We start from the raw sequence: 22,827 nt of genomic DNA, 5'->3' as shown, positions 1-22,827 counted from the left end.
GAAAGAAGACTTGAGGAGCGTATGGGCATATAGGAATGCAAAGGAACAAGTAACGGTTTACTCCACGCTGAAAAGAGAAGGAAAGGAACACGACGTTTCGGGTATCGGGCCTTAACACCTGAAGAAGGCTCCACAGACGAAACGTTGTGTTTCTTCTCTTCTCTTTTCAGCGTTGAGTACACCGTTACTTGTTCCTTTGCAGCCTATGCATGCTGACGCAGCCGCCTACTTGAACTCATATAAAAATGTAATCTGGCCCAGAGGTGGAAGACGATTCTGCCGCATTTTGACTTCCATGCTAATTTGGTCAGTGTGTGCTTTGTTTGTCCAGCATTACCGCTAAGAAGAGACACACTTATTCCTAAAACCTAAAGTTTTAAATGGTGTTTGGAGAGGGGGAGTCTCTGCTGGTGAACATGTCGTACCATTATAATAATATCACCCTTCCACATGGAAAGTTATACTGGAATGTGATGTATTTGGTGTTTCTTAATTACAGTACTTACGAAGATGGTTTTTTCTGACTGTATAAGCTGTGTGTGCTAAAAACAGCATTTTTAAAAATAGATGTTCGATTCATCAATAATAATTTGTGTATGAAAGTGATGTGCTGTATATCTTAGAACTATAAGATCAATACTTTAACATAGGCTTCACTACCCTGAGTTTTCATTACTATATGGATTACATGCACAATTATCATTTTGTTGCACATAAGACATATTTATGTCTTAATAACATATATGTTGCCAGTAAAATAAGTTCAAAGATTCTGACCTAAAACCATCAATCTTGTTTTAAATACAGGCTTTTAGTGAAATGTGCCCTTCTCTGTATTTTTTTACAAAATAAAATAAGAACATGACTGACAAAGGCCATGTCTCCTTAATTTACTTTGATTTTGGTAGCTTTCCAGTCTTTGGGTGGAGAGAGACTTGTAATAACGGGTGAGCTTTCCAACTGCTAACTCCAACAACTGTCTAAATCATAACCTGTCAGGAAACATAATCTGAGAAGGGTTTAACTAAAATGATTTGAGTTAATCTGGATAAGTGGTAACACTACCATATCCTTTGTATATACATTTCAGACTAGTATGGCTTGTGTTGTTTCTGCTATTGCCTGTTTTAACTGCTTCTTTCAATGCACTTGTATGATTAAGTTGTTACAGCACGTACTGTAAACAACAAATATTATATCGGAAAGCAAACATCGAATAAAAGTGTTCCAAGAGTGTATCTTTCATAAAGGGTGAGGATAGTTTTTGAAGGTACCAATTCCATTTTGCGGCTTGACAAAAATATTATTTTCAGATCTATTATTTAAAGGAACAGTGAGTCGAAGTCGTTATAAGAGTACAATTCAAAGTGTTTTGAAGCACACACTGTACTGTACAGTAGTGTATCTGTGCATTGTGCTGTCGTAAATATATACAACAGTCACCTATCGAGGTTTAGACAATTATTCAATTACATTACAGGACAAATATGTCTTTTATTAAATAAAACACAAATCTGCCTCCAAAAGAGCGTGGTAAATGATGCGTCTGCTCATGAAGAGAGCCTAACGACAGACCAAGCTGCATCTGGGCTTCAGAGAAAGTCTGCCATCTAGTGATAACTGTCACACATCAGCTACTGTATTTGAATCCTACAGTTTTTTATTTGAGTCAATATCAAATTTCGATCGGACGAAACACAAAATTTAATGGATCACAATTCAAGCACTGTGACAGACCTCTCTGTCGCCTGAACGAAATGCACGAAGCGAATCTGTGAAAGATCATTTCCGTATCCTGGGGTCCAAGCGCTGCCCTATAAAGCGGTTTTCTTGTTGTTTTAAATCATCTACGGCCGTGATACTTTCGACAAAGCTGTCTTAGATGTACTCAAATTATTTCCCTTAAAATGACCGCTCCTATTTGTTCGCATTGCAACAACACTAACATTCATTATTATTATTATTATTATTATTATTATTATTATTACATAACACTACGTTACAATGAAGTTGTATATTCCCCGCAATGTGATATTCTTTCTCGAACGTTTGATGTCGTTAAAATGTTGACAGAAATCCTGTACGTGTTCACATTGTTTTCCTATTCTAAATACCAGTATTAAGCTATAGTGAGGTGATTTTTTTTAAAAGGTGATGAAAGTACGCGGAAATGCCAAGCCACCTGCCACCTGATATTTTGTTGTTATTGAAGCATAGGTGAGAGCTGGCGTCTCCTGGCAACAGTAAACGTGCCGCGCGCACAGGTGGCAGAGCTCGGGCGATGGAGCAGGTACGGTCTGATAGTTATCGCTCTTTCACCTGTCGGAAGAAATATCTTATACTGTATGCGCTCCATGTGCGTGCATTTTACCTGTCATATACAGCACGGTATAACTTAGTTCATAAACCTTTCAGCTGAGTTGTCATTTTCTCTCTAGGTGATAAGAGATATACTGCAAAAGCATGGGATTAAGAAATCTGTCGATGTCAGTGAGCTTTATCTTGCGAGGAAGTAAGTAAAGGACACCTCTGTAATACCTGAACTGATATTGTACGCTTAGCGTCATACAGTGTATGGAAACGGGCGAGATCAGTACAGTAATTCTGTTTGCTGATTATTCAACATGGTGGTTTGGACAACCAGTTCGCCACCGATTTTTTAAAATACAGTTGTGATGAGTATTACACACGGATAGTACAAACATGAACAGCAGAAACGTAAGAGGGGAACGATGTGTCAGGAGCTGTCCGTGAAAACTATCCTTATTTCGTCGTTTGCATCTTCTGGGCAATGTTGGGAAAGCCAACGTGAACGTTAAAGGTGTAGAATTCAAATGAAGTGACGCTAAATTTAATCCTTAGGGGATTAATAAAGTATGTATCTAAAAACTGTACTGAGGTACTCAAACCTCACATAACAGAATATTGCGCACAAGGTTGGTCACCGCTTGTTAAAAACGAATGATAATGCCGTGCTGAAAACAGTACATAGAAGAGCAAAGATGTGCATTCTCCTGTAAATAAAGGAACGTAATACGCCGACAGGCTAAAAATAAGAGCCTACCGTTTGAACAGAGAAAGTTATGAGTGGACCGGATTCAAGTATTCAAATTCCTGAAGACACCGCCGAAGTCAACCTAGTTACAGTTTTAGGACTGTTAAACAGCTGTTCAACAGCATCATTATCATCATCATCATCATTATTATTATTAAAAATGACTGGAAAGATTACAATGTGATTTTCCGTTGTTTTTTACTCTCTGTCTTTTCAACTAACAGTACCGTACGTACATTCTCATATTATGTTCTCAGAGCTCTTGCCAGTGTCTGCGACCTCTCTGGATTCCCCATGCTAAAGTATCTGTGGCTCAACAATAATAAGGTAATCCAGACAGATTCCCACAATACGGGCACTAAACGTATTGAAGTTAATAATCACGTAATGATTGATTGAATAACTCACGCCAAATACTTTGTACAGTACATATTTCATCTCTCTATAACATCCATAAGGATCTAACCACACTACTGAATATGCCATTTTACAGATTAGGGAAATTCCCTGCTTGATTTATAACTACCGACTGACAGAACTGTACCTCCACAATAATGAAATTACCAATATAACAGGTAATTTAATTGTATTTATGACTTCTGTATTAATACACTTCTGAAGCTTCAATACTATTCTGAATATTCATGTTTTTGTGTGTAAGAGGCCACAGGGACTCATAATAATTCACCTTCCTTATGATCTATAGACCAACTATAAAAAAGATGACAGGAATTTAGTCTAGATGTGTAAAAGTCTATTTTTATTAAAATCTGCTCAATGGAAAATTAATATGGTATGAGTCATTTGTTAGCTGTATTTAACTAAATTCTGTATCCTTGGCTAAAACATTCACTCATTTCTTCACTCTCAGTGACTCCTCTATACATTTATTTTCAGTACTCTAAGATAATAGGATGTGGCATCCTACTATATGTGGCAATACAGTTTATAGCGTATGAGCGACTCTCCCATATGTGGCTATTCAGTACATAGTGCATGGGCTTGTCATATATTGTATTGACAGAGGTACAGTATACTGGCACACAATCTGTGCTTATGCTTTTGATAAGCTACTGTATAACCTGTCTAAATCTTCCTTTTTTGTGTCCGAACCGAGGGTGCCTGAACCACCTGACTTCTCTGCAGGTTCTCCTGCTTCACAAGAACCAGCTGCGGAAGCTGGGAGAGGCTGTGTCTGAGCTCAGGGGGATGCAGTTCCTGATGACACTCAGTAAGTGCCCTGAGGCCTGTTATCACACACAGCCAAAATGACCTGTGACCTCAACCCTGCCCCGTCCTGCTGACGCAACCCGCCCGCCGAGCACTCTTCACAAGTGACACAGTTTTGGTAACCTTTGGTAAGATGCAGATATCACCAAATAGTACCTTTACATGGAGATACTAAAAATAAACTCCTTAACATTTCTGTTTTCCAAAGATTTATGTATCTATAATTTACATTAATAATTTATATTCACTTAGGAAGGTCTACATACATACTGTACCAACAATCGACTAATTCAACCAAACTCAAAATAATTCAAAACAAGTTGTATTTTTTAAAATGTTTTACCTATTTAACAGTGCATTTATCAAAACTGAACCTGTTTTGCCCAACATTTTTGTAAACTAATTTAATGCCTTGACTTTCTCAATTTTCAGCTTTTTTCCTTAACCCATTTGCCCAAGATCCAGGCTATCGGCTCCATGTTATTTATTACCTACCATCAGTTACAGTGCTTGACAGGCGAGGTAAGTTTTACAAAGCCTTATAAATCTCAGGAATACAGTTTGACAAAATGTAGTACGTGACCTTTGTATAGTTATGCACATTTTAGCGAGGCTTATGAGAACAGATATTCACCAACACCAACAACAACAAAAAAAATAAACCTGTGTTTTCATTAAAATACGGTAATAATCCTTCCTGTACAACATCCCACCACCATGAGTGATTCCTTTATTATTTATGAAAGCGCACAGAGGGCATGTGCAAGGGTGCAGAGAGGAGCACTGGCTCACTGTACGTTGCCTAGCAGTGGTCGAGACAGCCTGTGCTGAAGGAGCTCATTTACAGAGGCTGGGACTCTGACCACAGTTCCTGTGCATGACTCTCAAAGCCTTCCCTCAGGCCCTGTGCTGGAACAGGAGCACTCTCTGCAATATTCCTCTTTACGTGTTGTTGATGGGAAAAAAAGAGACCAATCTTTCACTGGGGGTCAGAAAACAGTGAAGAGGACAAGGCATTTTCAGGAAGAAAGAAAAGAGGAGTAAGAGTGTCTAAGAGACCCTGGACAGAGAAAAGCGGAGAGAGAGCTTCTAAAGAATAATTAATCATAATTAATTTTATGGTAATTGCTTACACTTATATAGCGCTTTTCTGGACACTCCACTCAAAGCACTTTACAGGTAATGGGGACTACCCTCCACCACCACCAGTGTGCAGCCCCACCTGGATGATGTGACGGCAGCCATAGTGTGCCAGAATGCTCCTCACACACCAGCTATCAGTGGGGAGGAGAGCAGAGTAATGAAGCCAATTCATAGAGGGGGATTATTAGGAGGCCATGATTGGTAAAGGCCAATGGGAAATTTTGGCCAGGATGCCGGGGTTACACCCCTAGTATTTTCGAGAAACACCCTGGGATTCTCATCCGAAGGACGGCGCCTGTTTACAGTAGAGTATCCCCGTCACTATCCTGGGGCATTAGGACCCACATGGACCGCAGGGTGGGCGCCCCCTGCTGGTCCCACTAACACCTCTTCCAGCAGCAACCTTCTAGAGAAGACATGCCAAACCTATTCAGCTCTCCAGAAATTATTTATACACATGGAGGCTGCTTGGAGGACAAGAAGCAGTTTTAGCAAAAGCCCTTGGATGAGAGACGCTCGAGTGGCTGCACATACTCCCTGAGGTACTGAGGTAGAAGGAGAGTCTGCGTCCTGCCTGCAGCCGAGAGGAAGACAGGCCAGGCTGCAGGAAGTGACATCACTCTAATCCCAGAACCGCCTTCAGCAGCTAGTATACACAGCTCTGCCTCTGCTTCCAGAAGCAAGCAATGTCCCACTGGGGCTGGTGACTTTTTGAAATGAAAGGGACTTATTTTCATCAAAGAAAGAACTTAGCATCTCATTCAAAAGACACCTGCCTATAAAAGCTCAAATTAAGTTTGTTTATACAACAGTATTAGCAGTTGCTATAGCATCTTAGTTTCATTAGGGCCCTTTGGCCAAAACATGCAGCGCAAAATATGAACAGGATTGCCTCTGAATCCCTTGCACTACCGTTACAGCGTTTTCAAGCAGTTTGTTCTTCACAGCAATAAAGCAAGAGGAAAGGATTGCTGCATCTCATCTGTTTGATCCTGAGCGAAACCGTGTCCTTCAGTCACTGGCTTTTGGAAGACGAGTAGAAAAACCCATGATCATAAAAAAAACAACAGCGACAAAGGACAAAGGCGTTCCAGTAGACTACCAGGGCGCTGATGGTATGTGAACCACTTATATATCTTATCCTGAGGCTAGAATCTTGTCAGGAGATTCTACACCATCAATCTATATGAAAAATAAATTTAGATCTTAGACTTACTTCATCACTGGAAAAATAATGTCACGAGGCTTTAAATCGTGATCATGATACAGATTGTCTGTCAGGAAGAATGGATGTTTTACTAGAATTTCTGTCTTCTTTATTGTTAATTAATACATTTTAGCATCCAATACGACTTAGGGCAGAGCACAGCACAATTGTACACCAATGCTTTGGAATAGGTAGGTCACAGTCACAACAGATAAGATTTAATTATTCTTTTAAACTTTGAAATATGTTTTAAAGACTAGTGTCCAGCACCATGGAAGACCGTAATCTTTATCAACACTGTTTAACACTTTTTTGTTGTTTGCAAGTGGAGCTACAAGAAACGTCCAAGAAAATGCCTAGAGGCTAAGTTTAAACTGTGGGATTAAAGAACCAATTCCTAAAAAAGTTACATAAAAATAACAAAAAGGATTGGGATGTCAAAAGGTCTGTAATTTACACAATATAATCTAAAACCTGTAATATACTTTCAGGTAAGTATGGGTGGAGAAGACAGCAACACAGGTAAGAACTAGTTTCACCAAGTTAGATTTCAAAATGTAATGTGGACAAAAACCAAATTTATATCCAGAACTAAAGAATCCAAGATTCTATAGTACCATTAAATACCACTTACTACCTGAAATAAAACATTGCTCTGATATCTGGCTTAAAAGGTGTTTTTCAATTTGTGAGGTATTGGCATTATATTGCCTTATGTCACAGTGTTCGATTTAATTTGTTTCAGTAGTTTCCATGGTTATATCTTATGTTTAATCATTTCTATAGAGAAATCTTTTGTAGAGGATGCTACAGAAAGTTATAAAAGTAAAAACTAACATCATACAGAAAATCACAGCTCTGTTTCTTTTTTAACCAAACCAGCTGTTAAGAATTCCAGAATTTAACTTTAAAAGAAAAATAACCCATACTTTTGCGTCGCATTGGTGTTCATATTTAATTAGATGGTGCTGTCCTAACTACAGTCAGTCAGTTCCCATCCTGTGCCTATATTCACAGGTTTCCCAGCAAGGACCATCCAGATCCTTCAGTTATCAAAACCCTGCAAAGATCAGTGATGCAGTTCTCTTCCATGGACTGGAATAACATACCTACTTCACAACAAAACCCCCCGGAGGACCAGCCTTCCGAATCCCCTCGGATTATCACTGTGAAATTCAGATGACTGTCAGGATACAGTTTCTTGTAGGGAAATAAACGCACAGATATACATCTTTGGAAAATAAAGTGATGCATATACAGTGACTCGCAAAACCCCAAAAGTTAAGAGTGCCAGTGGTTAAAAAATATGAGGTCAAACTTGAATTTCTTTCATTGGCGATGGTCGGTTCCCCCAAAGCCTCAGTAATTTTTGCAGTCCTATTGTGCTGCCACCAACCTGTCATTTCCACACTACTGGCCACTAAATGCAATTTCTTTAAAACCAGATCTGACCATGCCATTTTTGTGCACAAAATTTAATGTCTTGTAAAGAAATAAATATTATGCCTCATCATATTTTTAGAGCAATATTATCTACCTGTACAGAGTTAAACGGAGTTCTGAAACTTGTGACAAAGGTTGCCACATCAATAACATTTACTTTATATACAGTACTTTGAAACATCAATCACCGTTTATTGACATAAATGTAAAATTAACTACTTTGATGAGCTACTTAAATATTCATCCAGGATTGAGATTACTGTGGTTTTAATTTGTATACCAATATTACATTACTTTAAGGTCACTTGTGAACACAGCCTGTCTTTTGGGTACTCGTAACATGACTAAACAGAATGCAGTACTTTAAAGGCGTTAACGACTGATGAGCTGAACAGTCACTAATAAGTGACTTGAAAGTCACGGTCAGTACGCATTCTGAAAATGTTCTGGGTGGAAAAAAAACAACATCTGAGCACAAAGCAAAAACAACAGCAAGAATGTACAGATAACCGTTTCAGCTCATAAACCCCGCAGATGTGTTGGTTATCATTTGGTTATGATGTAGTACAGCACGTGTATATGTTTAGAGTCAAATGTTTGAACTCTAAAGGGCAAAAGCATACTCTTGATCCTCCAGTTATTATAATGAAGTGTACAACTTCATGTTTCATAGCAACCCAAGCTACAACAGCTAAAACGAAACGGAGACCTTCTCATGGTTGCCTCATGCCTGTTCAGCTTGCATTTTCCTCTCAAGAAATGCCCACCTATCTTTTACTTTCAACAAAAGGACAATACCAATGAGTAATTTGTGCCCCACATTTCCGAAGATGACACACTGTGCTCTCCTTCAGGAGTGAAAACATTAACACGAGCACGAATCCCTTCAGAGAAAAAAAATCTTGCATTGTGGTTTAAACGAAATAAATCGATGAATTAACATATTAAAAAAACAGCCTTGGCGATTTCAACACAAGAAACAACTGGACTTTAGTAGCATCAACCAATTGGGGTTTCCTTCTGTAAAATGGCATACACTATTGTTTGGCAGAAATGCCTCAACAAAATAGTTCCCATAATTAGTACTATTTCTTTAAATAGCATAATTGTAACTAGACTGTTTCCACAAACGGACAGTAAGACTTGACCACGGTGGGCAGACGTCGCTCTTCGTGTTCTTCAATTCTAATTCCTCCGAAGCCCTTCCGGTGGGGAGTCTGTTTTCCTCTGCTTGCCCGGCAGCAAGGCAGTGTGACAACGTGTCCATGAAGTGTGACTCCTGCTTTTCCAAAACTCAAATTCTCTGCTGCCCCGCCTTCCAATGCCAAGACGTCACTCCTCGGAGCTCTGAGCTGTGCCAGGAGCAGCTGTATTTGACCGACCAGACGAGTCTTCACTTTCCGACTCCTTTTCTTTGGCTTGGTCCACAGCTCGATCTTGCCCAGTGTTAGAGGCGTCTTCTACCACTTCAGCACTTTCAGCTGTGAGTGAAAAAAGCAGTGAAAATCCTAGTGAGATGTTCTCAACGCCCTGGTGAAGAGGACAAACGGGTGGGCGAGCACCAATAAAAATGTCATGAATATGCAAAAAGAAACAGATTAAAACTGATTACGTACCATTGACTTGTTTTTCCTTTTCTAATTTTTCTTTCTGCTTGGCAGATTCTGCTTCTTGCTTTTCTCTTTGTTCTTTCAGCCTCTTGCACACCTTTTTGTGTGTGAACCAGTGTAATTTTTGACATGACTGGTTACAGTATATAGCCTACAAAGAAAAAACAATGTATTTATACTCATTGGCATATTAATGCATATTATTTCCAGGTCTGTCTGTACGATGTTTAAGGGTTAAAGGAAAACCCTTACTGGTTTGGAATTTGTGTTCCAGAGGGAAAAATGTCACCTACTGGTCCACCCACACCACCTGATCTCATCAGAAATCAGAGCCCAGGAGCTCAGCAAGGCTGGGCCTGGTCAATAGCTGGGATACGATGCGTCTATGGAAAACCAGGCTACCACTGTAAGGGTGGACGATGAATCAATATTTGTCACCCTTCCGTCTAGAACAGAATTTTCCAACAAGGGATACTACTGTAGGACATACTGTCTATCAGATGAGACAAACAAACCAGGATTGTGACAACTGTGCTGTGGCACTCCCTGTAAGGTGGGGTATTATGTTCTGGCTGAATTAGTCTCTGACTTTCACAGCCTGAACTGAAGAAAGTTTTCACTTCAGCTCAGGCAGAGAAATGTATCTGGTGCATAGTTGGTGGCTGAACTCCAGTGCTGGATGAAGTGGTTGACCATCTATATGCAAAGCACTGTGAGATCCTCTGGGATGGAAAGAATTAAATGCAAATGGGTTCTGCTTCCCATCCAAGTTTTAATCAGGTTCGGCATCAGTGCAAGATGTTCCGAGATCAAACGCCAAGGTGGTATGATTGATTTAGTGACACTGACCCGCACAAATACTGGTCCTGCCCCTTTCCCAAGTGCCTTATCTCATTTATCCTGCGGAAGGAAATGCCACGTACCATTTTGCAAACAGCGCACCTTTTATCTGCACCCTTTTCACCACAGGTGGTGCAGAACTCCGCATCCATGAAGCCCACCTGGCCAGTGATGGCTTGAGTCAGCACAGAGAAAGCTGTTGGATCATTTCCCTGGAGAGACCGGAGATACAGCACCAAACAGCACCCATTCACAACAGACCTTTTTTTGAGAGACAGTTTCATTTTCAGGAAGAAGACATTAAAAACTAAAAGATAAGGCAAATGGTACACATCGAGAAGGATCCTAGAGGTCTATCTAAACCCTAAGCCAGCATATTCTAATTCTTATAATGTTAAACAGTTCACTTCGAGCACAAACAGAAAACAAAGCCTTTAAAGACCAGTACAGTCCTGATTTGAGGAGAACAAAAGAGTAAATTTAAATATTACACTACAGTGTGTAATTGTTCATGCCCACAAACTCATTGGCTTCCAATGTAATGATTACCATGAAAATCTCCAATATTGTTAAAAAGCAAACTTACAATACATGTTGCTTCTCATCTTGAGAAGTAAGGAGCATTTAAAATGAATGATAAACAACCTGTGCTATGCTTCAGTTATAACAATGCTGAGTAAAATACATTAATTTACAGTCAATAAAAGTAGTATGTGCAATGCCAAAAAGAGCTGTATTAGCACAGTAGGGCAAATGAACAAGTAAAAGTTTATTCTAAGGTGAAAAGAGCATGGAATAAACCTTTACTTGTTCATTTGCAGCCCACGCATGCTGCCTACTTGAACTTAGTAAAGCAAGATAGTACTTACAATCTCTACAGGAGCAATGCTCCTTACTAGCTGCTGCAGGAGAGTGGCATCGCAATAAGGAAACTTCCTGATGCACTTCCTGATAAACGTCTCCTGGTACACTGGAAAACCATCGCTGTCTCTCCCTTTCAGCAGGCTGTTTTAGGAGATTGCAGAAACAGTTACTGTACACAGTCTTAACCACAGAATATGCAAGAGTAACACTCAAAACCTCAGGAGATATTTTGACTACAAATCCACAGGGATATTTAAAGACAGCAGGACAAAATCAAACCAATGTTGAGCAAGGCAGGCAAGAAAAATGAATGTCAATTAGTTTAGTATAAAATCAAATAATTCATTCTAATATTAAAAACACAAGCAAAATGTAGGTTATGAATAGGTATTCCCTTGGCATTTACTTATTGAAGTGCAGACCTCATGATAGCATAATGTTCAGTTCTTCAAGTTTATTTGGCTTTATTGGTCTGTCACTTTTTGGGATTTCAGGTATGCAAAGCAGCGATAACTAAAGGATAAACCCTTTTTTTTTCACCTTTTCATACTAAAAGCACTTTGGTTTGTAATCTTTACAAAACGGCCTGTTAGCATTAACACTGTTTGAAAATAAATGATAATTTTGTCATCGGGTTTAATTATCTGGTTCTGGATTATTATTATTATTATTAATACAATTGTATGTATTACCACTGTTACCACAAGTTTTAATAAGAAATAGATTTAAATAAGCATCTAAAATGATACACTTTTCATTAGACAAATGATAGTTTACTGGAGTAATTTCAATGCATCTAAAAAATAAGCAGCAGACTTAGCAAGACATTTCAGCCCTTTATTTTGGTGGCCTGTAGGTTTTACAACTGGATGGCTTAAGGAATGCAAAAATAGTAGCTACACTATTTTTATACAAACCTCTTGATAAGTCCATCCAGTTTGTCCTCTTGTTCCTTAAGGAAAGCGGCACACTTCTGAAGAATGCAGCTGATGTAGTGCATCTTCATAGCCAGCACTTCATTCATATCTCTCTGCTTCACACACTTCTCGCAGATAAGGTCCAGGACTCTGCGACATTTCCCCAGGGCTTCCACATCGGCCAGCAGGGGGCGCTCCTGCACCATCATCACCACCTGTGCGAAACAAAAACAACCCGGAGATCTCAGAAAATGACATCACTTTCAATAACAGCTTATGCAGTTCAGGGTCACGGTGGGCCAGAGTCTATCCCAGGAAGCACTGCGTGCTGGTCAGGATACACCCTGGACAGAACGCCAGTCCACCACAGGCTACAGACACAAACACAGACCCACACCAGGGCTGGTTTTACAGGAGCAAATTAACCTATCGGCATGTCTTTGGACCGTGGGAGGGAACCAGAGCATCCACATGCCAACACGGAGAGAACATGCAAACTCCACACAGACAGCACCCCTAGTCTGGAATTGAACCCGGGGCCCCAGCGCTGCCAGGCAGCAACGCTGACCCCTGCGCCACCGTGCCGCCCACAATCTGACAACGTGCCTCCAAAATATGATCTTTAAAGATACCCTCATCCCCATCTAAAGATGAACATTTTGGACTTGCAAAACCGGCATAAAACATTTGCCAGCAAAACGTTTTGCGGGATAAACAGCTTAATGAGTACCATTCCCTTCCTTGATTTATTGTTCTGTTCATTGTGCTGAAGGAAATAATCAGCTACGGAGAAAATTAATTTGATCTTATGCATGCAAACGCCTGTTTGAACTAACTTAAAGACAACGTTATACATGCTGTCTAGAATGCTTCAGCCTCTATACTGATAGGTATTCAGAACTGCAGTCCTGTCTGTGCTAAGAACAGCTGCTCGCAGTGCACTGCAATGATAGCAGCTGACAAAGTGACGCTGTCCACACATGAACCAAGTTATTCAGGCAACTAAAATTAGATCTATGAGCTTTGTTTCTGGATTATGTGGATTTGTTTGTCTTGTCCAAAGGATATACTTCCACACTCCGACAGTATTCCAGGAATGTCTTTCTGGCACTGGCACACTGTCAATGTCACCAAGAGGTTGTGATAATTATGGAGTTAACGTGTGTGGTTGGCACCCGTAAAAGCAAAGAAAAAAAACGCACACGAAAGGAGGTACAAAATCAGCGAAGTGAATTACTTACAAAAAGAGCTGAAGAAAACGATTAACAAACGGCTGTCATAAAAAAACTATACATATTAAAATTGCTTGTCAATGACCTGTTTTTTTTTTTACCTTGTGAGGGTAGTTTAATTTAATGACCAGTCCCAATTTACCTCAGGAGACAGTGGTGTAAAGATTAAGTCTTTACTGGTCAGACACAGAGATAGATGAACCTCCCCTGGGCTCACTGGAAGGGCAGCCTCACAGCCTGTCTGTGCCACTCAGCAAAACAACCACCTTGTATTACACAGCAAGCCATGAATCAAGTTAATAAATCTAAAATTTACATCCACCTAAAAACATGGCAAAATAAAAGTTAGAATTGAGCTGCTGTATATCTGATATCACTATACTTTGGACACATGGATATGTAAGCCTTATTAGAGCAGTACTAAACCTCTTTTCCAGGAAGAAGCGAATTAATGGAGGAAGGGGAGTGGAGACTGACCATGACCTCTTCCATAAAATGGATAGTGAAATGGGATTTAGTCCTGCAATTAATTAATATTATATAGCATTAATTATATTAACTAAAAAACTGCAACTGATTGAGAAGGAGAAAAACTAATCTACCATGAATGTAAGGATTAAACAGCAACACCTTCAAAACCCCATTCATGTAGTTTCAAGATGTGGAAAAAAAAAACACAGAAGGACACACACTATCTTTAAACACAGACACCTTCACACCTGACACCAATTACATTCAAAGACAATCCTTTTCCGATGCCAGGAATCAAAGAAACCCAGGTCCAATTTTTATTACCTGTGCGAAGAATGTCTCTTAGCACTCCGCACTACAGAGTTCATATAAATGTGACTTCCACAAAGGAAAGGTAGGTAATTTCTGGAGGAGATGATGTAAAATAAACACAAAAACAATCTCAGTGCCACAGTGTCATTGACGACAATACGGATTTATTTTCTTACATAGTAAAACATCACTGTTATCACTGTCTATATTTCTCTTGGAAGATGAACTAGGAAGCTATATGTAGGTCAGGAAACTCCAATAGAAGTATAACAGCAGGAGTCATGGCTCGCTGACTGGAATCCAGCGGGATCAGTAAATTCCAAGGCCCACACAATGGCGGGAGAGATACTCTTCCTGGGCTGGATGAGCTCCCCCTTTGTCCCAACAGCCTCTGCGTCCACTTACGCCAACTCTTGCTTCAGCTTTAGGAGAAAATCTTCCTCAGCATTTGCCTTTTACTTTTTATTTTTTTTAAGGTCTCAGTCACTTGCTTAATAAATCCCAAAACTATTTATTCAAGTAGCAGTAAAGTATAAATAAACATGAACACAGTCGCACCAGGAGAGAGCTTTCTGTAAACTGGCGCCATCTTGCCGGCGCCAGAAGACATCACCATGTTTACTTCACACAACCAGCTAGAATAATAAACATTAGAATAATAAAACGTTGTCTGTATTAGTAATAATAAACAGTAGTTTATGTCCTTTCCAAGATTAATCAAGCTCAAATGGTACAGAAACACATGGTAAGAATGACTCACCTCTCCATAGGGGTGTGATTGCCTACTGCTGGCCAAACTCTGAAGGTGGCCTGAAGTTAATTATTTTAAACTTCCGAAAACTGCAGATCATTAACGTCTCCACAGTATCGTGACAAACACTGGGGAGACGTACCTTCTGTTTCGTAAGAGCTGGGGACCCTCACTATTTCACTGAACTAACAGAAGTAGAGCAGGGATACCAGATATTCCTAATATCGTCTAACTGTGTCACCCAACACAGGGTCGCGGGGCAGCCGGAGCCTGTACTGACTGGCAACGGGGGCAAAGCAGGGTACACCCTGGACAGGACACCAGTCCATCACAGGGCACAAGGCAGGGTACACCCTGGACAGGACGCCAGTCCATCACAGGGCACAAGGCAGGGTACACCCTGGACAGGACGCCAGTCCATCGCAGGGCACAAGGCAGGGTACACCCTGGACAGGACACCAGTCCATCACAGGGCACAAGGCAGGGTACACCCTGGACAGGACACCAGTCCATCGCAGAGCAGCCACACTCGCACCCACGCTAATTTTACGGAAGCCAATTAACCTCCCGTTATATCTTTGGACTGTGCGAGGAAACGAGAGCACTTGGAGGAATCCCATACAAATACGGGGAGAACCTACAAGCTCCACACAGACAGCATCCCCAGGAATCGAACCCAGGGCCCCAGCACCGCGGGGTAGCAACGCAGACCACTGGGTCACCACACTGCCCTCTCCAGACTGTCAGCCCCCTACACGCTCTGCTTTTCAGTTTACACTTATTTCAACATACACATTGATCACTGTGAAGATAAACTGCTACGCGTGTCAGCGCAGAGTTACCTACTACAAACCACAGTCATCCTGTTCGTGCACGTTTTGGCAATGATTCCTGTGACATTCCAGGTTTTCTACACCTTCTTAGACTTTTCCATGTCAGGAAACAAAGGTTTCACTTTCCCAGGTGCCGAAGCATGTGGAGATGTTTTTGTCGGCTAATCTCAATTAAATAAAAAACCCCGGGGGTGTTTAGAATTGGGAGAAGAACAATTCAATGACAAGTGCTGCCAGGATCAGGAAGAAAGTCAAAGCAGTTGCTGGAACTGATTTCTCACCCGCCACGAATCATTCCGACTAAAAAGAATGACCATATTGCATACAAACTGCTGTAAGACATCTTATAAGGTAACGCTAAAGAAATACCGTGCGTCCTGGGAGCATCTGTAGAATGAGGAAGAATGGAAACTCCAAAACCCGTCCATTTGCAGAACCGTGCGTCTCACCCTACCAGTTCCAGAGGTCTCTAACATCTTCAGACATCATGCTAGTCTCACGCCAGCGGGCCCTACCTTCACCGGATTGAGGTTGGTGGTCATTATGATCTTGTGCAGGGGGCTGGCCAGCCCAGGGGGGAGCTTCGGGTCCTTCTCCAGGCCCTGTGGTTTGGTGTAATACTCCAGCCTTTCTCGTGGGAAGAAGTTGTTGATAACGGTCACACAGTCATGCTGGCCTACAGCAAATATAGTTAAAATGTCAGGGGAAGCAAAACATCCTTCCTCACCGTTTTAACATCTAATAACAGAAGATTAAGAAATGACATGATTACGAAGTTTATACACACACAATACACTATAGCTGTGTGACTAACAACTGATGACTCTGCGGAATTCTTCATAGCACGTGAAAACGTTTCACTTAAAATAACATGCGAATGACTGCTCCTTCTGGATTTTCTGCTTTCTAAATCAACACATCAATAATAATTATACACATTTGTCTAATTTGTAAAACAGCCATGGTCCTCTAAAATAAGCTGAATAGAAAGACCCTATGAAGACAAATTCATTTCTGTTTTCAATCTCCAACTTCTGTAGTTGGGAACTAATATTCTAAGGCAATTTTCCCCTGTGCTCAACATGGTTTCTTACGGTCCCTTGATCTACAGTAGGACAGTTTCTACAGTAGAAAACAAGCGATCAAAAAACCACACAAATTATTCATATTCTGCGTCAGTGTTTACAAAGGTTCTTAATTCAAGTCCAGAAAAATGAGTTAGACGCCCAAGAAGATGCCCAGCTTACCAACGAAAGCTGCCATCTGGGCAGCTGTCCGTCCTACAGAGTTCACCACATCTGTCTCGGCTCCGGCCTCCAGCATCATCCAGGTAATGTCCGTCTTGCCTGGGATTTCAACGAGGGCAAACACAGTTTAACCACACCGACACATAACAAATCTGCTCACAGTCAAATGTTTGTAGTCCATTGAATACCAATGGACATGGCCTGTTAATGACACAGATGGAATGCCTCTACACTGTGGTCACAATGTTTGTGTGATACAGGACTGAATACTCCAACACCTGCAGCACAGTGCCAAGAAACAGCTTGTTAGACCCCTGTGCTGGTCTGTTTTCTTCTATATTTTAAAACTAAAAAGTAATTAGATCTTCATCAAAGTCCTAAGAGAAGCTGAAGACAGCCTGCTTAAATGTATAACACAAAGTCATGAGATACATCTGGCTTATTTTATTGACAAAAGGGTCCAAGAATAAGAATAAATATCTATGTGCGACTAAGTCTGTGAACACTTTAATTCAATAACTGGCAGCCCCTGGTTAAGCAGCAATGAATTTGTAGAAGTTTTCTGCTCCTGTTTATCAGTTGTTCCCCATAGAGCTGCTTCAAGGTGGTAACATTTGAAGGTTCTTCTGCATAAACAGTTAGCTTCACATCCTGACATAACATCTCCTTGGAGTTTGAGTCTGGCCAACACAATACATGCCTGTCTCTTTTTCGGAGGTTCTTTGAAATTGCTTCTGACTGTAGCACATTGTGGTTCCACTAAACTATAGGGTGAAGACCCGACTCACAACGTTTTTGACCATTACAGTACAGGGCTGCCAAAACTCAGTTAACCTGTTACTTCATTATTTAACCCCTTGATTCTAATTACCTCATTAATCATGCTAAGTAAGCTAGGGCTTCATTAAGTAACACAGACATGGTAAGAAACTAATTCCCATAATTATACTGGGGGTTCACAGGCCTTTTCTCTGTGACTTCAAAGGCAAGTCTCAAACTGCCACTAGACCAGCTACAAAGTCTGCAGATGCTTAGGTGTATAGGAGGAGTCTGTTTATGCATGTGTGCAAGGTATATAAATGTACATTTATTATACGGATTGTCCACAGAAACTTTATACCACACCGCTCTCTCTCTCTACCCTCACGTCAGTACACTGTTGCACGAATAACTACAAGCATTTTCAGGAGTGCTGCCCTGAGACACAGAAGAATATGACGGATAGCTTTTCACCTGAAAGTCCAGCGAACATCAGGGCGGTGTATCCATGCTCATGCTCATTGCAGTTCACGTCTGCGCCGTGCTGCAGAAGCAGTCTGCACATGTCTGCCTTGCCCTTGTACGCCGCGTGCATCAGCGGGGTCATCCCATACTGAGGGGGGGCAACACACAGAACACTGCTGTCCACACGCCTCATCACAGGTCAGTTCCTTTTCACACTCTGCAGAACGTTATCGGGTCCCTGCCAGAACAAGCTTTTTTGGAAGCCCACCTGATTCCTCCGACAATGACGGACACTTACATTACAGGTGTCTGCTGCAGTATCATTTGACGGGAAAGTGCACGCAGTTCAGCTGTTATCGGCACACTTTCCAAGGTGAACCTTCCTAAACGGAACCCATCTTATTTTAAATACAAAACCAGAGCTGTTACAGCTGGAAAACTCAAGACAGTTTTCATTTTGCCCTTATATCTTTCAGTATTTCTGAGGATGTTGTAAGGATACTACAGGACTACTATAATTTTACCAGATGTTTCCCACATGTACATTTCATAACTAAAAAACATTGCCAAATTCATGGGGACTGTATTTAATTTTACAACTGAGGGCTTTACAATTGAGGGATATACGTTTTTTTTTAATCCCCCTTGTTTGCAATGATAATTAGTAGGCCATTGCAAAGCACACAGAGAAGCTAGAATCGTAACAGTGGCTTCTGTTTTCTTAAACTCATTACAAACTCTTAGCTGGGGTTTGCACTGGCCAGGACAAAGGCAGACCAGAATTTGCTTTATGCTACACGTCATTTTATTTTAGACATTTAAAGTTTTTATGACTTTAAAATGCAGAGTAGAAAATACTGTGAATTTAATTTACTGCACTGTAGGTTTGGTATACAGTCCTTCTTGAAGAAATAAACCAGGCCAAGCAGAGAGAACAAGTAACCATTTGCAAACGCAAGGCTCATCTGATCTTGACAGACGCAGGACAATTGCCAACTGCTGTTCCCAACAGAACTCTCTTCCCTCACAAGGGCACCTGGGGAGACCTGTACATCTAGTGACATCAAGTCTTCACTACCCTTCTCCTCAATACAATACCCTGCCTCTCAAAGTCCCTGCCATATGGCAACAGAACAAGGCAAACACATCCTCTTTTACAGCGTACATGCCCGCTAAACATTCACGCTTTTAACCAGTACAGCATCGGGCCACAAAACTGAGAATCAGCAGGTAGTAAAATCGATCACTCAATCACAGCAACATGACTCTTCGCAACTGCATTTAATAATAATGATAATTGCTTAAATTTATATAGCGCTTTTCTGGACAGTCCACTCAAAGCGCTTTACAGGTAATGGGGATCCCCTCCACCACCAACAGTGTGCAGCCCCACCTGGATGATGCGACGGCAGCCATAGTGCGCCAGAACGCTCCCCACACACCAGCTCTCAGTGGGGAGTAGAGCAGAGTAATGAAGCCAATTCATAGAGGGGGATTATTAGGAGGCCATGATTGGTAAGGGCCAATGGGAAATTTGGCAAGGATGCCGGGGTTACACCCCTACTCTTTTCGAGAAACACCCTGGGATTTTTAATGACCACAGAGAGTCAGGACCTCGCTTTTACGTCTCATCCGAAGGACGGCGCCGTCACTATACTGGGGAATTAGGACCCACACAGACCGCAGGGTGAGCACTCCCTGCTGGCCCCACTGAGAAATCTTCCAGCAGCAGCCTCAGTTTTTCCCAGGAGGTCTCTCATCCAGGTACTGACCAGGCTCACACCTGCTGAGCTCCAGTGGGCTGCCAGCTGTGAGTTGCAGAGTGATATGGCTGCTGGCTAATTGTCCACTCTTCTAATCTGTTACAGGTGCAATTTTTCATTTGTTGTAATTGTGTTAAAATTGTGAACTTCCAATGTAGCAAGGACATTTCTCCTACCTCATCCAAACAGTTCACACGGACGTCTTTACATCCCAGCAGCCTTGAAACCTCCTGGACATTTCCTAATAAAAAAAAAGGGAGAACAGGAGTATGAATCCTTCTACGAGGGGACACGGTCTACATCAGCCACATGCAGAGTACTGGTTCTCAGCTGTGGATCCGGGACCCCGGCTATCCTCAGAAACTATACAGGACACCAAGTACAACCCCAGCAGTGTTTAAATCTTCATGCACGAAGGGGACCAGCTCACACGACGAGATCAGGCACTGATCCTCAGTGCTCCTATAAACATGATATAGCGAACAGCACCTTAACTTATAGTGGTTATATACTTGGACTGGGCTGTGGTTAGCATTGCGGCCTCGCAGTGCTGGGGCTCTGGGTTCTGTAACAGGAGTGCCATCTGTGGGGAGTCTGCATGTTCTCCCTGGGTGTGCGTGGGCTTGTCCCAGGTGCCCCAGGCTCCTCCCACAGTCCCAAGGCATGCTGGCAGGTTAACTGGCTTCTGGGAAAATTGGCCCTGGTGCGAGTGTGTGGGTTTGTGTGCCCTGCGATTGGCTGGCGTCCTGTCTAAGTATCCCGCCTTGCACCCAGTGGAACTGAGAACGGATGAACTATGTACTTTCATTTTATTTTGAGATGGGGGTTATTTACTCCTTAAAAAAAAAGGAGCCTCTAGAATGAAACAACTGAAAACACCCGTTATATGAGGATACACCTAATAAGGGGACAGATATCATTAAGACTATCATAAGGAGAAAGAACTTGACAGCTTCCCAATGTTTTAATTAAATACGCATTCCTGTTCATATTTAAATGGGTTGTACTAGCATGACCATGTTCGAATTTCACTGCAGGTTCTGAAAAAGTGCACCAAGGCACCTTTGAGTCAATGACTTTGACGAGTGATTTTTAAATAACTAATCTGGGCCTTCTCTGTTGAAGACTACAAGTGTTCAGTTCTTTTAGCATGTGAGTGTAGAAACAGCCCCATAAACAGTAAACGTCCTAAATTCACATCGAAACAGAAGAGCTTGTGTCTGAAGAGCCAGAAGAGGAATATGAATTCCAATGCTTCTCCTTCAGTTTTTATCCACAACTACACAACTAATACACGTTTTAGTTCTGACTTTGCATTGTAACGATTGGTGCTTTTTTCCCACCATGACTATGCACTGGGCTGATAAGACCCAGGTACCCTCTGGTTCACACTGTCGAGTCTTGGCCTGAGCCAGGGGGCAGTTCATCCCCTACAGACTGTGCGGGACATGTGCCTGGCTAACTAATTTCACGTGCAGGACGGGAAAGCGAGCTGCCCTCCGGACCCGAACCACTTATTTAGGAACTAGACGTTTTCCGGACGCTACCGGGTATGAAACATGGCGAAACCGGCGAGTTTCAGCGTTGAAATCCCATTCGCTACCGTCTCCCAATACCGCATTGTTTTCCCCCTCAATCTTGCAGCCACGTTTACCCCGTGTGGTGATGTACTTTTTAAGCCCCGAGCCTCTTTCCAGCAAGCACAGAGCCGATATTTCAAATCGGCGACCTCCGTGCAAGTCAGTGTCGATGCAGCTCCACGCATGTGCGCCGCTAGATCTCGCGGGAGCGCCCACGGAAGCAGGCAGGCTCATGCAGGTGATGAGCAGCAGCCCTGTGCACGGTTTTTTTTTCTGGGGTAGACCTACAGGTATATTAATAAAAAAAAAAAACAGGTACTAAAAAAAGCACTTTCTAAACACCAAACCCGCTACCCATGACCACAAGACGGGTGTTGGTGTTAGCGCATCCGCAGGGCGACTGACCCGGGATGACAACGTGGGAAACGTGCGAAACGGCGATGTGTCAGCCCGTGTTCGTGGCCGGTGCAGAAACACGGCTGCCTCCTGGGTGAACCTGTGGCCAACACCCAGCTCCACGCCCGGGTCAGTGGCCGAGCGACGCTCTGCCAGGCCTGCCTGCGCACAAATAAGTTACTTTACAAAAACCACACGAACAACTGAACCCCGACTGCTGTCACTTTGTTGTGTCTGGGGAACTTAAACACGCCCGATTAAAAGTGTTAGCAATTATCCGTCACGTAGCCCTTTTTTGATGTCAAATCTGAGGGCACTAGCAGTAGTGTGCAATGAATTTAGGTATTTTACCTGCGGCAATAACCTGTAACAGTTCCTTCTCGCCGGCCGAAAGATCTCCATTCTTCTTCGGAGAGGCCATTGTGGGGACGTCTGCCTTCCTTCCTTCCGCGGGCCGGGATCCGGTCTAATTTAAGCTGCTAGCGTGTATCAGACCTTTGCAAAAGAGCCAGATGAAAACAAAACAACAACACCACCATCGCTCGGACGACTAACAGCGCATCTGCCGCCCCCCTCTTGACTCCCGAAACACGCAGCGCAGTGCGCCGTCTCCCAGGCCGGCGTGCACCACACGGAGCCGAGGGACGGGGGGGGCCCGGGGAGGACAGCGTCCCCGAAACGGGGCCGAGCGTGGCCGGGGTGAGGCACA

At 42.2% G+C, this 22,827-nt stretch overlaps 2 protein-coding genes across 3 annotated transcripts; one reads left to right on the top strand and one right to left on the bottom strand.

Moving 5' to 3' along the window:
• Positions 1-2,148: 2,148 nt before the first annotated feature.
• Positions 2,149-8,150, top strand: lrrc72 (leucine rich repeat containing 72). 2 transcript variants are annotated; one of them, XM_088600439.1, is made up of 9 exons: positions 2,149-2,290; positions 2,439-2,512; positions 3,313-3,382; positions 3,549-3,630; positions 4,173-4,286; positions 4,718-4,807; positions 6,349-6,543; positions 7,127-7,157; positions 7,653-8,150. In XM_088600439.1, the coding sequence occupies exons 1-9, from the start codon at positions 2,282-2,284 to the stop codon at positions 7,816-7,818; spliced, it is 831 nt and encodes a 276-aa protein (XP_088456565.1). In that variant the 5' UTR covers positions 2,149-2,281; the 3' UTR covers positions 7,819-8,150. The 2 variants fall into 2 exon arrangements, with proteins under 2 accessions (XP_088456565.1, XP_088456566.1); XM_088600440.1 differs by having other exon boundaries at positions 2,150-2,290; positions 6,376-6,543.
• ankmy2a (ankyrin repeat and MYND domain containing 2a) lies at positions 6,722-22,608 on the bottom strand. Its single transcript, XM_088600438.1, has 10 exons — positions 22,470-22,608; positions 20,319-20,383; positions 18,389-18,527; positions 17,156-17,254; positions 16,424-16,584; positions 12,310-12,524; positions 11,398-11,533; positions 10,612-10,740; positions 9,695-9,839; positions 6,722-9,559 (listed from the first exon to the last, which is right to left on the bottom strand). The coding sequence occupies exons 1-10, from the start codon at positions 22,537-22,539 to the stop codon at positions 9,411-9,413; spliced, it is 1,308 nt and encodes a 435-aa protein (XP_088456564.1). The 5' UTR covers positions 22,540-22,608; the 3' UTR covers positions 6,722-9,410.
• Positions 22,609-22,827: the final 219 nt, after the last annotated feature.

This window comes from Lepisosteus platostomus, chromosome 12 (genome assembly GCF_059453375.1).
Source record: "Lepisosteus platostomus isolate fLepPlt1 chromosome 12, fLepPlt1.hap1, whole genome shotgun sequence".
Classification (NCBI taxonomy): Eukaryota; Metazoa; Chordata; class Actinopteri; order Semionotiformes; family Lepisosteidae; genus Lepisosteus; species Lepisosteus platostomus.
The sequence above is the reverse complement of the archived record's forward strand: the minus strand, read 5'-3'. Positions and strand labels throughout refer to the sequence as shown.